Source organism: Hevea brasiliensis, chromosome 10 (genome assembly GCF_030052815.1).
Source record: "Hevea brasiliensis isolate MT/VB/25A 57/8 chromosome 10, ASM3005281v1, whole genome shotgun sequence".
NCBI lineage: Eukaryota > Viridiplantae > Streptophyta > Magnoliopsida > Malpighiales > Euphorbiaceae > Hevea > Hevea brasiliensis.
Genome location: NC_079502.1, coordinates 1318108 through 1330802, shown reverse-complemented (window position 1 = coordinate 1330802; position 12695 = coordinate 1318108). Strand labels below are relative to the sequence as shown.

The 12695-nt window shown below is 34.9% G+C and overlaps 1 protein-coding gene and 1 pseudogene across 1 annotated transcript; one reads left to right on the top strand and one right to left on the bottom strand.

The window, feature by feature from the left end:
- Positions 1-5425: 5425 nt before the first annotated feature.
- Positions 5426-9985, top strand: LOC110635436 (AP2-like ethylene-responsive transcription factor BBM2). Its single transcript, XM_021784769.2, has 9 exons — positions 5426-5914; positions 6210-6843; positions 6980-7062; positions 7272-7280; positions 7394-7482; positions 7848-7921; positions 8111-8161; positions 8488-8564; positions 8716-9985. The coding sequence occupies exons 1-9, from the start codon at positions 5680-5682 to the stop codon at positions 9600-9602; spliced, it is 2139 nt and encodes a 712-aa protein (XP_021640461.2). The 5' UTR covers positions 5426-5679; the 3' UTR covers positions 9603-9985.
- A 204-nt stretch (positions 9986-10189) lies between these two features.
- On the bottom strand, positions 10190-11658 carry LOC110635445 (GDSL esterase/lipase At2g30220-like; annotated as a pseudogene).
- Positions 11659-12695: the final 1037 nt, after the last annotated feature.

The window sequence follows — 12695 nt, the reverse complement described above, 5'->3', positions numbered from 1 at the left end:
AATAAATATCACAAAATAACGAAAACCATTTATTGAAGAAATAGGAGAAGGACCCCAAATGTCAGAATGAATTAAACCAAAAGGAGTGTCTAAAGTAGTATTATTATGAGAAAAAGATAATGCAGGTTGTTTTGCAAGCTGACAATTTAAACAATTAAATGACTCAAACTTAGTAGATCCTAATAATCCACGAGAAATTAAAGGTTGAATTTTACTGGCAGAAGCATGATCAAGACGAAGATGCCATTGGTGAATGGAGAAATTAAGGATTGTAGCTGCAGACACAAATCTCTGAGGAAGATGTAAAGATGCAAGCTCAAATAATCGACCCACTCTGCGACCCTCCCCAAGAATCTGTCCCGTTTGTGGATCCTGTACCTGGACACCATAGGGAGAAAAAATAACATTTAGTCCTTTTTCACACAACTGACCAACAGAAATAAGATTGAGTGCCAAATTAGGGATATAATAAGTGTCAGGGAGATGAAGATTTGAGGTAGACACATGACCAGTATGTGTGATGTTCATTTTAGTACCATTTGCAGTATGGATTGGTGGTAAGGAAGATACAGGTTTTGCAGAGGATAAGAATTTAAGATTAGTTGTCATATGATTACAACATGCAGAGTTAAAAAGCCAATCAGAATTACCTGAAGTGGCAGACATGGCAGCAGGAGAATTAGAAGAGATAACCTGTTTGAATAATGCCTCAAGATCACTCATGGTGATGGCAGTAGAACCCTCGATGTGACAGCAAAGATGTGAGAGGAAGATCCAGGCTTTGAGACATTCTTGAATTTAGAATGCCCTCCTTTTGGTCTTGGAGGGCGTATGGGACAATGTTCAAGAATATGACCATAACCATGACAATATTTGCATTCTATAGTAGGACAATATGCAAAAGCATAACCAGTTTGATTACAATTCTTACAGAGTTGATTGCCAGATTTCTGATGTGAGGATCGAGTAGCTGTAAGAGCAGTTTCAAATTGAGGAGTTTTATCCAAACTGAGACGAGTCTCTTAAAAAATAATCTCTTGAACAGTAGTATCCAATGATGGGAGTGGATTTCGATGTAGCAGGGACGCTCGAACGACCTCATATTCTGATCAAAGAGCTATTAGAACTTGAATGAGATGAAGATGATCTTCACTGATTTTGGCCTGAGATATTTGATTCCAAATGGGTTGGACCTGGGCAAGAAAATCATTCACAGATTGACCTGCTTCTTGTTTCAGATTATGAAGAGTAGTCCACAACTGATAATAGTGGGCAAGTCCAGTGATCTGATATCAATTAGCCAAAAAATCCCAGATTTCTTTTGCAGAGTCATAATTAGCAAATTGGATATGGATGGATGAGACTGAGGTATTGCGAAACCAAGTGATGATCTGATGATTTTTACTATCCCAATCCTCAAGACGGTTAGCAAATTTTGCATCAGTTTCATCGTTCTCTCTTGTCGGCGTAGTGATAACTCCGGTAACAATACGCCAAAGCTTGCGACCTATCAAAAAACTTTTCATTACTTGCACCCAAAGATTATAGTTGGAACCAGTCAAAACTGTTGCAATAGGTTTTGAAATATCAGATTTCTCCATTGATAACAAGATGATGAGAAGAAAAAAAATGGTATAATAACAGGAATGAAAGAATGAACCAGAACAGGTTGTAGAGAGATAAGAGAGACCCTATAAACTAGAAATAAAAGTTTTACGGCTCTGATATCATGTTAGAAGAAAGAATACAAGTAATGAAGGAAAGAATTGTGTATTTGTCTGTGTTTTATTTACAGAGATATTACATATATTTATGCATGAGAATATGAGCTAATTTAGACAAGATTAATAATTATTATAATTATACTACACAAATCTCCTATAATCATACTAATTACTGTAATTATGCTAACAATCCTTATTTATTATGGTTAGAATTTCATATATATACATTTTGAATTTTACAAATCCTAAAAAAATAATGTTGTTAACAAGTGGTATTAAAACCATGAAAATTTTTCAAATTCAATAGCAGGATCCCACGTATAAAAATGGCTGAAGCAAGTCTATAAAATTCAAGAACACCCCTCATGCAAAATCATATTTTGAAGAAGAAAAATTAAAATGGAGGACTAAGCATGGGTTGAATCCATTTAAACTTTAATAAAGTTCAGTTTTGTTGAAAATCCATTGTTTCTTTTGAGCGAGAGGGGGTTTATATATAGAGGTATGCAAAAGAAAAATGCATGGATAAGAGTGCAAGCAGCTGCAGAAAGTGAGAAGGGGATTGGCAAAATTGAAGTAGAGGGTAATTCTTTCCACGGAGGCACGGGTGATCCTCCGCTGATTTCTCCAATGCAAAATCCCAGCTCCCTTCCCACTCCCACGCCTTCTCTTTCATTATATATATATGTATAAAGCCTTTCCCTTGGCTTTTGAGCTATATATATATAATCCTATGTGCATGTGTAGCCACAAAAGTAGACGAATATGTATCTTCCCAATATATATATAAAATAAAAAGTAATCCATTTGAAATCTTCATGATTCATTCTGCTGGCAGATAGAGTTTCAACACCAAGTTGTGACAATTAAACTGTCCTACACTCAATCATATTGCATGTGTTTGCATGTAGCAGATTATAAAAATGTGGTTATTTTGTCATATGTGGAGAGGGTGGCAATCATCATCAAAGTCCTATGTGATAAACTTGAAACTCCTTACTCAATTAATTAATTTAATTTGGAGCCATATTTTATGCTTTAAAATATTTTAAAAAAATTAAAATCCTAATTTTCTAAAAAATTAAAATAATCTGTTAATATAATGGAAAATGCTATATATACTTTTTTTTTTTTAAAAATTCTAACAAATGTTTTTTTTTTTTTATAAAAGGAAAAAGTAATTAATTTTATATATATTTATATCTCCCAATTGATTAGATTGTAGGTGCGATGATTTACCTCGCTTTGGTTTGGTTCGGGGGATATAGCTTAGTTAGTTGATATAATACTTGGTATTTTTTATTTAAAAAAAATGAGGAGGTTGAGCCCATGACGCAAGAAGTTGGGCCCAGAGAGACAGAGAGAAGTCCAGTTACACATGGAGCCCATGCTTTTCCCTTCAGTCCTTCTGATTTCTGATTTTGTGGGGTTCACTCTCCCACGTGACTGCTGCCTCTCTACCCCATGCATTAATATATATATATGCATAAAATGCCTCATCAATGCGTGATTCTGTGTCTAGCTCATGCCACTTTTGACTCTTAGAGTACTAAATACATTACCACCGTAAAAGTTATTTAAGAAAAAAAATTTAATTTTGATGAGTAAAAATTAATTTAAAAATATTTTTAACCATAAATAATTAAATAAAATTTAAGTTATTAAAATCTCATCATTCAAATTAATGAATTTTATTAAAATCATTTTTAAAATTATAAAATTTAAAGTTTCTTAATCTAAACTAAATGATGAGTGAATATATATATATGGGTGCTAATGTAAAACTCAAAATCACTGGAGAAGGCATGAAGAACACATGGCATTCTATTTTCCCAATAATCTCAACACATGGCATTCATTCAACGTTTATCTTGTCCTTATAATAATTAATAAAAACAACCCAATTGATTACTATTTTACTCTATTGCCAAAACTAGGGCACATATACAGTGATAAGGGGTGGTAGGAAATGCAAAGGGCAACCCTAAAAGAGGGCTACATGGGCTTGGGTTGGGCATGGTTATTTTTACAGTGGGACGTGCAGGCTTTTATTACTATAATATTAACATCTTTTGTTTTTACCTTTTAATTTGATTCCTTTCTTGACGGTCAAACTTACACTGTTATTTTTGCACCCTTCAAGATCATCTTATACCGACAGACTCTCTGCTCCCTGGCTTCTTATTATATATTAAAACCAACATGTACATGCATCTGATTATTTCTTTATTTTATTAATTATTAAAATATTATATATTTAAATATTTATTTATTATATGAAGAGAGGGAGAGAAGAAGTTGACAAAAGCATTGACAAGTGAGATAAGTATCTGAGAATTCCATTTGGATCCTTGGAAATTAGATTCTCCTCTAATCTGTGGCTCTATCTCAAGAAATTAAAATCAACAAAGAAAAATGAAAAGAAATAACCACAAAGGACCCAGAAGACAGGGGTTGTGTCCTCTTATAAGGTTGCAGGAAGCTTACCCATCTTATTTTAAGTAGGGTTTTTCATTTTAATTTCACTTTCTATTACTATATTAATGAGAAATAATAAGAATAACTAATACTAGTTGCATTAAAGAAATATAGAAAAATTGTCAGTCATGCATGAATTATTGTTATGTGCATATAGACTCCCGTTTCTAGCGGGGGAGCAGTTTGATGATTAGGACTAGCAGATAATAGTAAAGAAATGGTAGCATGGATTGATGGAATGTGAGAAAGTTATGGGTGTTTGTAGGCAGAGGCAGAGAGAGAGAGAGACAGAGGGGTCTCTGAGGTTGGTAAAGGAAGTGGTAGGAGCAGATTACAGTGACACGAAATGACTGGTGTCCAACTGGGCATGAATAAATGGGTATGGAGAGAACGGGTACGTGTGGGTTTGTTGTCAGATACTACTTACAGGTGTTCTACAGCAAAGCAATACATAGATCATATATGGATGATGAGTTCATTAAGCTTTTAGAAGATGGAGCAAAGGTCAAGATAAATTAATTAATTGGTTAGTTATGGACTATTGCTTTCAATCCATACATTCATTCACCTTCACCTTCCAATTCAAATATCCGATTCAAATATGCAATGAAAGGATCAAGTTCTTACCAATAGAAATCCATTTTATTTTATTTTTATTTATGCTTTAATTAAATAATAGATCATCTATGAGTGTTCAAAGGGTTTGGTTTTAAGTCTACGAAACCACATGCTTTATAGGTTATGAACCCTAATATAGCTATGCTCTCTTCTTAAAATAACTTTAACCATATTAAAGGCAGGCTTTCATGATAAGTTCAACTTGCCTAATTTTGGATTGCAATCTAGATTACCCTTTAAACTATATATTTTACAATTCTACATTGCAAATTATGTATTCCTCGTGCACCTTTCTGTTATTTTATGCTTATTAAGCGCAGTATCAATAATAATAAAGTGCCTCAGTATAGTTCTCAGTTAAAATTTCAATGGGAACTAAATGGATTAAGTGCCGATCATCCTTCTAAAGGGTATTTTGTTTCTTTCTCATTTGTAAATATTTATTTAATTAACTGCATGCAAAAGTACACTTATGTCCACAAGGCCAGAATACATAAGAGTGCGAAAGATTCAAGTTTGCCCTTCACCAAGGGTGGGGTGCACCATTTATGGTTTTTCAGGTATATATATCTATATCTATATATATATATATATAGAGAGAGAGAGAGAGAGATTATATGAAAATATCTTCATTTGTTATTGGAAGATGTGATTAATTTCTCTTTCAAAAAAATTTTTTTTGACCTTTCCTCTTCTTTCTCTTTCTTTACTCAACTCTACTCATGGTGGGTTCTCTCGATTCTTTGAGTTCTTTCTCTACTTCATGCATGAAGTAGTTCCTCATCTTCCTGTGGCTATCACTTTCACATAAGAAACCCAAAAGTGTGGACGTTCTTTTGTCCTTCAATTTATAGCATCCATGAACAACTGGTTGGGCTTCTCTCTTTCCCCTCAAGAACTCCCATCACAATCTAATCATCATCAAGATCACTCTCAAAACACTTCCTCTCTTTTAGGCTTCCAGTCAGATGAAATCTCAGGCAGCGATGTCTCTGGCGAGTGCTTCGATCTCACTTCTGACTCAAGTGCTCCTTCTTTCAACCTCCCTGCCACTTTTGGTATTTTTGAAGGTTTCAGAAACAATCAATCTCAAGGTTTGTACCCAGAAAACTGATATCTTCTCATATTTTACCTGGAAGACAAAAGATTTAAAACCCTAACCCCCTCCTTATTTAGTTCTTAGAAATTGCGTGAGGTTATTTAAAAAGAAAATATCAGATTGTAAATGACTTGTCTTCTCTTGCATCTTTGAATGGTTCAAAGTGTTTTTTTTTTTTTTTCCCTTTCTCTCAGTAAGTCTCTGAACTTGGAATCTTTAAGCAATAAAAACATGTTCTTTTTGTTTTCTTATCTTCGTTTTCCTTTTTCTCTTTGCCTTTTCCTTCGTAGATTGGAATATGAAGGCTTTAGGCATGAACCCAGATGCTGCCTACAAAACAAACTCAGACCTCGCTATGTTCATGGGTACTTCACGCAGTAGCCAAAACCTTGATCAGAATCAAGAACCCAAGTTGGAAAATTTCCTTGGCGGCTACTCCTTTGCCAATCACGAACACAAGATTCCTGCAGGTTGTAATGCTATGTACAAGTTCCAAAAATGCTCTTTGCAACAGGCTACGCCAAATGATAGAATAAGCATTGGAGAAGATAACAATAGTATCAATACTGGTAGTAATAGTAGTTCTATTGGGTTGTCCATGATCAAGACTTGGCTAAGGAACCAGCCTGCACCGACACAACAACAAGAGCACAAGAACAATGGCGGTGGTGCGCAAAGTTTGTCCCTTTCTGTGAGTACTGGGTCACAATCAGGCTCGCCTTTGCCACTTCTCACAGCAAATACTGGCGAAAGCAACAGTAATGGTGGAGATCATCACAGTTCTACTTCTTCTGATAACAAGCAGCAGCAGCAGCAAAAGACAACAATAGGTCTCGATAGCCAAACCGCTGCTATTGAGGCAGTTCCCAGGAAATCTATTGATACTTTTGGCCAAAGAACATCTATTTATCGTGGTGTAACCAGGTATCTCTTAGTAACCCACAAATCTTCTTCGCCTCTAAACATGAAAAGATCCCATTTTTTAGTAGTTTGTTTCCTTTTATTGTTACATTTTAGTCGTTGATAAGTGAGAATGATTTTAGGGTTTTGTTTTTTGCAGACATAGATGGACAGGCAGATATGAGGCTCATCTGTGGGATAATAGTTGCAGAAGAGAAGGACAAACTCGAAAGGGAAGACAAGGTATATATATATATATATATATATATATATATATATATATAATTAATAAACTCCATTTGCATACATGTAGATTCTATAGAAATGAAAAAAAAATCATTAATTTTTTCTGCCCCTTTTTTATTAATCCTTCATTTATTTTTATATTAACTTGTATTTCCCTTTTGGATGTTCACATATCTTGATGTGGGGCTTGCCAAATCTCATTGCAGTTTATTTGGGTAAGGATCTTTTTATCATTATTCTTTCCTCCTTTGAAAAAATTTAATAACTAAGCTTCTAAATGATCTTTATTTTATCTAATTGAAATACATTTTTGCCTTGATTTTCATAGGTGGATATGATAAAGAAGAAAAGGCAGCAAGAGCATATGATTTAGCAGCACTGAAATACTGGGGCACCACTACCACGACAAATTTCCCTGTGAGTTTCTACTTTTCTTCACTTTTTAGGGAATTTTGAATCGTTAACGGCACTTTTTTCTTTTATTATTATTGTTATTTTAAAATTTGTCAGGGAAAATAACAGTAAGAATTGTATAAACTTGCCGATGTAGGCGTTTTCATTGACATGCAGTTCTTTATGTGAAACATTAGTGGAGAGGTGTTTTGGAGTATTATATTGAAAACCCACTTAATTTATGCTCTTGTGCTCCCCAATAGCATCCCAATAACTAGGATTGTGTGTCCTAATGGAGACGTAATTGTTGCATTTTTATATGCAATAGTTTCACCGATACAAATGTTTATACAATTGATATTGGAACTTGTTTTGTAAATAAATTGCAGATTAGCAACTATGAAAATGAGCTAGAAGAAATGAAGCACATGACCAGGCAGGAATATATTGCGTCCCTTCGAAGGTACTTGCAAATGCCGTCATCTTCTTCCTACATTCAATTCACCAACTCAATTTCATAATAAGCCTATAATTCAACAATATTAGAATTATCTTATAATTATAAGATTTTAAGTTTGAATTTTATTTGAAATTAAATAATAAAAATAAAAGGAAAATTTCACTCATGGAATGTTTATATATCTCAACGCAGGAAGAGCAGTGGCTTTTCTCGGGGTGCATCCATCTATCGAGGTGTTACTAGGTAATTATATTTTGGTGGAGAATATATAACTATTTTTCTTCAATTTCTACCTCTTTTATTTTGTATTATTTTTATGGAGTTGATTTTTGGGTAGTAGTAATTAAGGGCAATAATTTTGTATTACATGCAGTTGTGTGTATCGAGTATGTTCTATAATTTTCTAAAATTTAAACTTTTCTTTCCAATGTTAAAAAGAAAAAGGAAAACTATACTTCAATTAAATTAACTTTGCATATTACCTTTTGTTTTCCCTATAAATTGACATTGGTGTTGGAAAGTAAAAACTAATTGATGGTTTTTCTTGGTGATTTTTCTTTCCATGTAAGACACCATCAGCATGGAAGATGGCAAGCAAGGATTGGAAGAGTTGCTGGGAACAAAGATCTTTACTTGGGAACTTTCAGTAAGTTACTTGCTTTGTATATTAATAAAAAAGGCAAAAATGGCTTCGAATAAAGTATATTTGAATTGAGAATCACAATTTTTTTTATTTTTTATTTTTTTTTAAATTTAACGGTCTCATGGAGGAGTTTGATCCTGCTTGAATTTTGTAGGCACCCAAGAGGAAGCAGCAGAAGCTTATGACATTGCAGCCATAAAATTCCGTGGATTGAATGCAGTGACCAACTTCGACATGAGCAGATATGATGTAAACAGCATCCTGGAGAGCAGCACATTACCCATTGGAGGAGCAGCTAAGCGGTTGAAAGATGCAGAGCAGGCAGAAATGACAATAGATTCACACACAACAGAAAATGACAATATGAGTTCTCAGCTTACAGATGGAATCAGCAGCTATGGCATAGCACAACATCCCTGGCCTACTGTTGCATTTCAACAATCTCATCATCAACCTTTTAGCATGCACTATCCTTATGGGCAAAGGCTTTGGTGCAAGCAAGAACAAGACACTGAAGCCAATAACCATAGCTTTCATCATCATCAACTTCAATTGGGAAACACTCATAATTTCTTTCAGCCTTCCGTTTTGCATAACCTGATGAGCATCGATTCTTCTTCAATGGAACATAGCTCAGGGTCTAATTCAGTTATGTACAGCAGTGTAGTAGGAGATGGTAATAGTGGAGGCAATGGAAGCAATCAGGGAATGGGTTATGGAAGTTCCTATGCAATCCCAATGGTTACAACAGTTATAGGTAGTAATGATGAGGAACAAAATCAAGGGAATGGTTTTGGAGAAGTGAAGGTTCTTGGGTATGAAAATATATTGGGGTCATCAGATCCTTACCGTGGTAGAAACTTGTATTATTTTTCACAGCAATCAGCAGGAGGAGGTGTGGTGAAGGGAATAAGTGCATTTGATCAGGGGTCAGCATGCAACAATTGGGTTCCAACAGCAGTTCCTACACTTGGGCCAAGGTCAAGCAATATGGCCGTCTGCCATGGTGCTTCAACTTTTACAGTGTGGAGTGACACATAATAAGATATTTGATGATTGATGATGGTGATCAGATAGCTAGATGTGGGTAAAGGAAATGGGATTCTTGTATACACAACTGATTTTCCTACTTTTTAATTTTGATAATGCTCTTTTCTTCCTTATATATTCACTAATGGGGACCTAAGGAAGATGGGCTTTTCTTTTCTTTGGGTTCTTTGATATCTAACATTGGCAGGAACAGAATTTTATGATGAATGGGTCTAAGTTCAGCAATAGCAAGTAAGAGGTTAAAAATTCGCAGTTGCTATGAATTTTGGGAACTTCAGATGGATATAGATCCTCGGAATATTATTTTTACACCAGACTCTGTAATTTTGCTCAATAACATATAGTTGCTATACAAAGAATGGGATTTTCTCCTCTTCTTCTTCTTCTTCTTCTTTTTTTTTTTTTTTTTTTTTTAATTTAATGTGAGGCGTGTGTGTGTGTGCGCGCAGTAAATCACATGCAACGCATATCAATCAGCAGTTCAGGTTGTACATTGCGTCATCCTTTACTTCACTTATCATTTCCATATAACAGATTCATTATCAATTATTGATAGAACCTCGGGCATGACTCTGATTCTACAGCAACTTAAGAAGAACATTCTTCAAGATATATTTAACAAGGTACTGGTAGGTTGCTAAAGTTGGATGAATCATATCCCAAAACAGGAACTTCGAAGGATCTTTACATGATGGTGCAAGTGGTTCGCACAGCAAGATAGCACTCTCACAGCACCCTTTCTTCGTTTCCACAAAACCTGCATATAAATATTAATTAATGCACTCTTCCAAAGTCTCATAATTAATTAATTCTCAAGCGCAGATGACACGACTAATATATTTTGACCGTTTATTCATATGAATTTCATGTGTATTAAATAATAAGACTTACATGAATCAATGATCTAAACACATTGTTTGATGATAATACTACTCTTAATTATATTTAACATTAATGATTAATTAATCTTTGATCTAAACTTACCATATTTGTTGGGATGAGTAACCATGTCCATTATAGTCTCATACAAGTCGTAATATATAATTTTGGAGACAGGAAGAGTTGTCTGAATTCGAGCAAATAGCTTGACAAGTTCTTGATCGTAAACTTGAGAATCTCTATTCTGATCGTCCAAACGTCGTTGCCCTTCTAAGGGATTCAGATCAAGTCTTACAAACTTCCATTGAATGGGCAGGCTCCCAAGTGGAGGAAGCCCACTTACAGCCATCCGGCGGCAACCCAATTCCTACAATTCCTGAAAATGCACAGTATTACAGAATCAATAAACATGTCAGCAATCAAATCACTTTCAATCAACTGAATCACTGTTTTTATGATGTTTTAACAATTAAGAATAAGTTCCCATTTTTTAAGATATATTAACTATTAAAGTAAATATATAGAAAAAAAAAGCAAATATATATGAAAAAAGAGGTTCTGTTGTAATATTTCTTACCTTAATAAAGGTCTGAAGCCTATCATTTAATAAGAAGTCTCGGTACCCTGTTACATTGAACTGAGGCCTTCTTCTAGGGATGTCATAAAAACTAAAAAGCCAGCAGTTAGAATCACAAAAGCACCCTTAATAATCTCCATGGCCTTCACTTCTCCAACAATTCCCTTAAGCTTCTCTATATAAACCTAAAACAATTCAATTTACTTGGAAACTGAGATAACATTGGACAAAATAGTTGTTGAATCATCAAATGCAGACCCAGATGATGCAAAATTTAACACCAGTAATCAAGTCATGCTTCGACAGTGTTGGATCCAAGAGTGGAGGAACAGTATCTTTGATACCAAGAATAGAAGCCAACATGCCAGGAATGAGTTTCCCATTTGAAAACCTCCCAGTAGGAAGGTGGCCTGGATAATCTTGACCATAGGGAAGATACTCGGCCTTTATAATTGTGTTGATATAGCTGTTGTTGCCTGTATCTTTGAAGGAGTCAACAAATAAGAGGATGACTGGGAATTCTGGCAAACAATTGCAAGTGCAGAAGAACAATATTGTCCAGACAAGAAACAAGTTGATGGGGGCAGTCATTTTTAGTTAAACCAGATGAAATTGAGGTAAGGGAATGAGCAAATCAAGTTACTAATTCCTTCTCTGCACTTATACTTACGTAATTCACAATCCTCGTAGGGACCATGTATAGTTGGGAAAAAGGGATTTTTACTGTACAGGTGTACTGTACAACGTAATATACGAGAAAATGGTGGTGTTGAAGAAAATAACGGGAAAGGGGTGAGTTCGGCTGACGTGTGTGAATCGGTGTCAAAACGCTATTCAAAATAGCGTGCTGGTTCGGACGCCAATCAAAATGACGTGCAAAGCCCTCTGCACCTCCTGCGCTCGGTCATGTCGAAGGGAGCTGGGGACGTTGATGAAAATAGCGTTCGTGGTGGGACGCTATTAGTCCCTCACACTGGGGTTCGGCTTGCAACAGAGTGGACACTAGTTTTAATGTAGACGCTAGTTTTAATGGCGTCTAGAGCATCGGTGCACAAAGTGGACGCTAGTTTTAATTGCGTCCAGAGCATCCCTCCGCACCTTAATTCATTTCCACCGGCTCTCATTTACAGCTCTCAACTCCCATTCACAGCTCTCTCTCAAGTCCCATTTACAGCTCTCAACTCCCATTTTTTCCCTTGTCTCATCCCTCTCATCTCTCTCGTCTCATCTCTCTCAGCTCTGTTGGTGGTGGACGTAGTGGAGCAGCTTCCAGTGGACTAGTAAAGAAGGGAGAACGGCACTTGTGTAGTAACTAAGGCAGAATAGTGTGGCTTGAAAAAGGTTTTAGTGGAAAGTTTGTAAAATTAATTACTGTTAAAAAAAAGGTATGTATTGTGAAGATTTTTTTTTATATTATTATAATTTAAATTATAATACTAACCCTAAATCAATTACAATATCTAAATTATATATTATTATAATTTATAATTTAATTGCTTTTAATACTTAAATATATTAATTGCTATCAAGAAAATAAACTATCCATAATCAAAACAAGAATAAAAATTAATATTACATGCAAATTAATTTAAAGGATAATCAATTTTGTTTACTATTTTTTTCTGTCT

Excerpts from the sequence above, each read along its gene's own strand:
- LOC110635436 (XM_021784769.2), top strand. The coding sequence starts at position 5,680 with ATGAACAACTGGTTGGGCTTCTCTCTTTCCCCTCAAGAACTCCCATCA. Across the intron at positions 5,915-6,209 it reads CAGAAACAATCAATCTCAAG|ATTGGAATATGAAGGCTTTA; the intron begins GTTTGTACCCAG and ends TTTCCTTCGTAG. Across the intron at positions 7,922-8,110 it reads TATATTGCGTCCCTTCGAAG|GAAGAGCAGTGGCTTTTCTC; the intron begins GTACTTGCAAAT and ends ATCTCAACGCAG.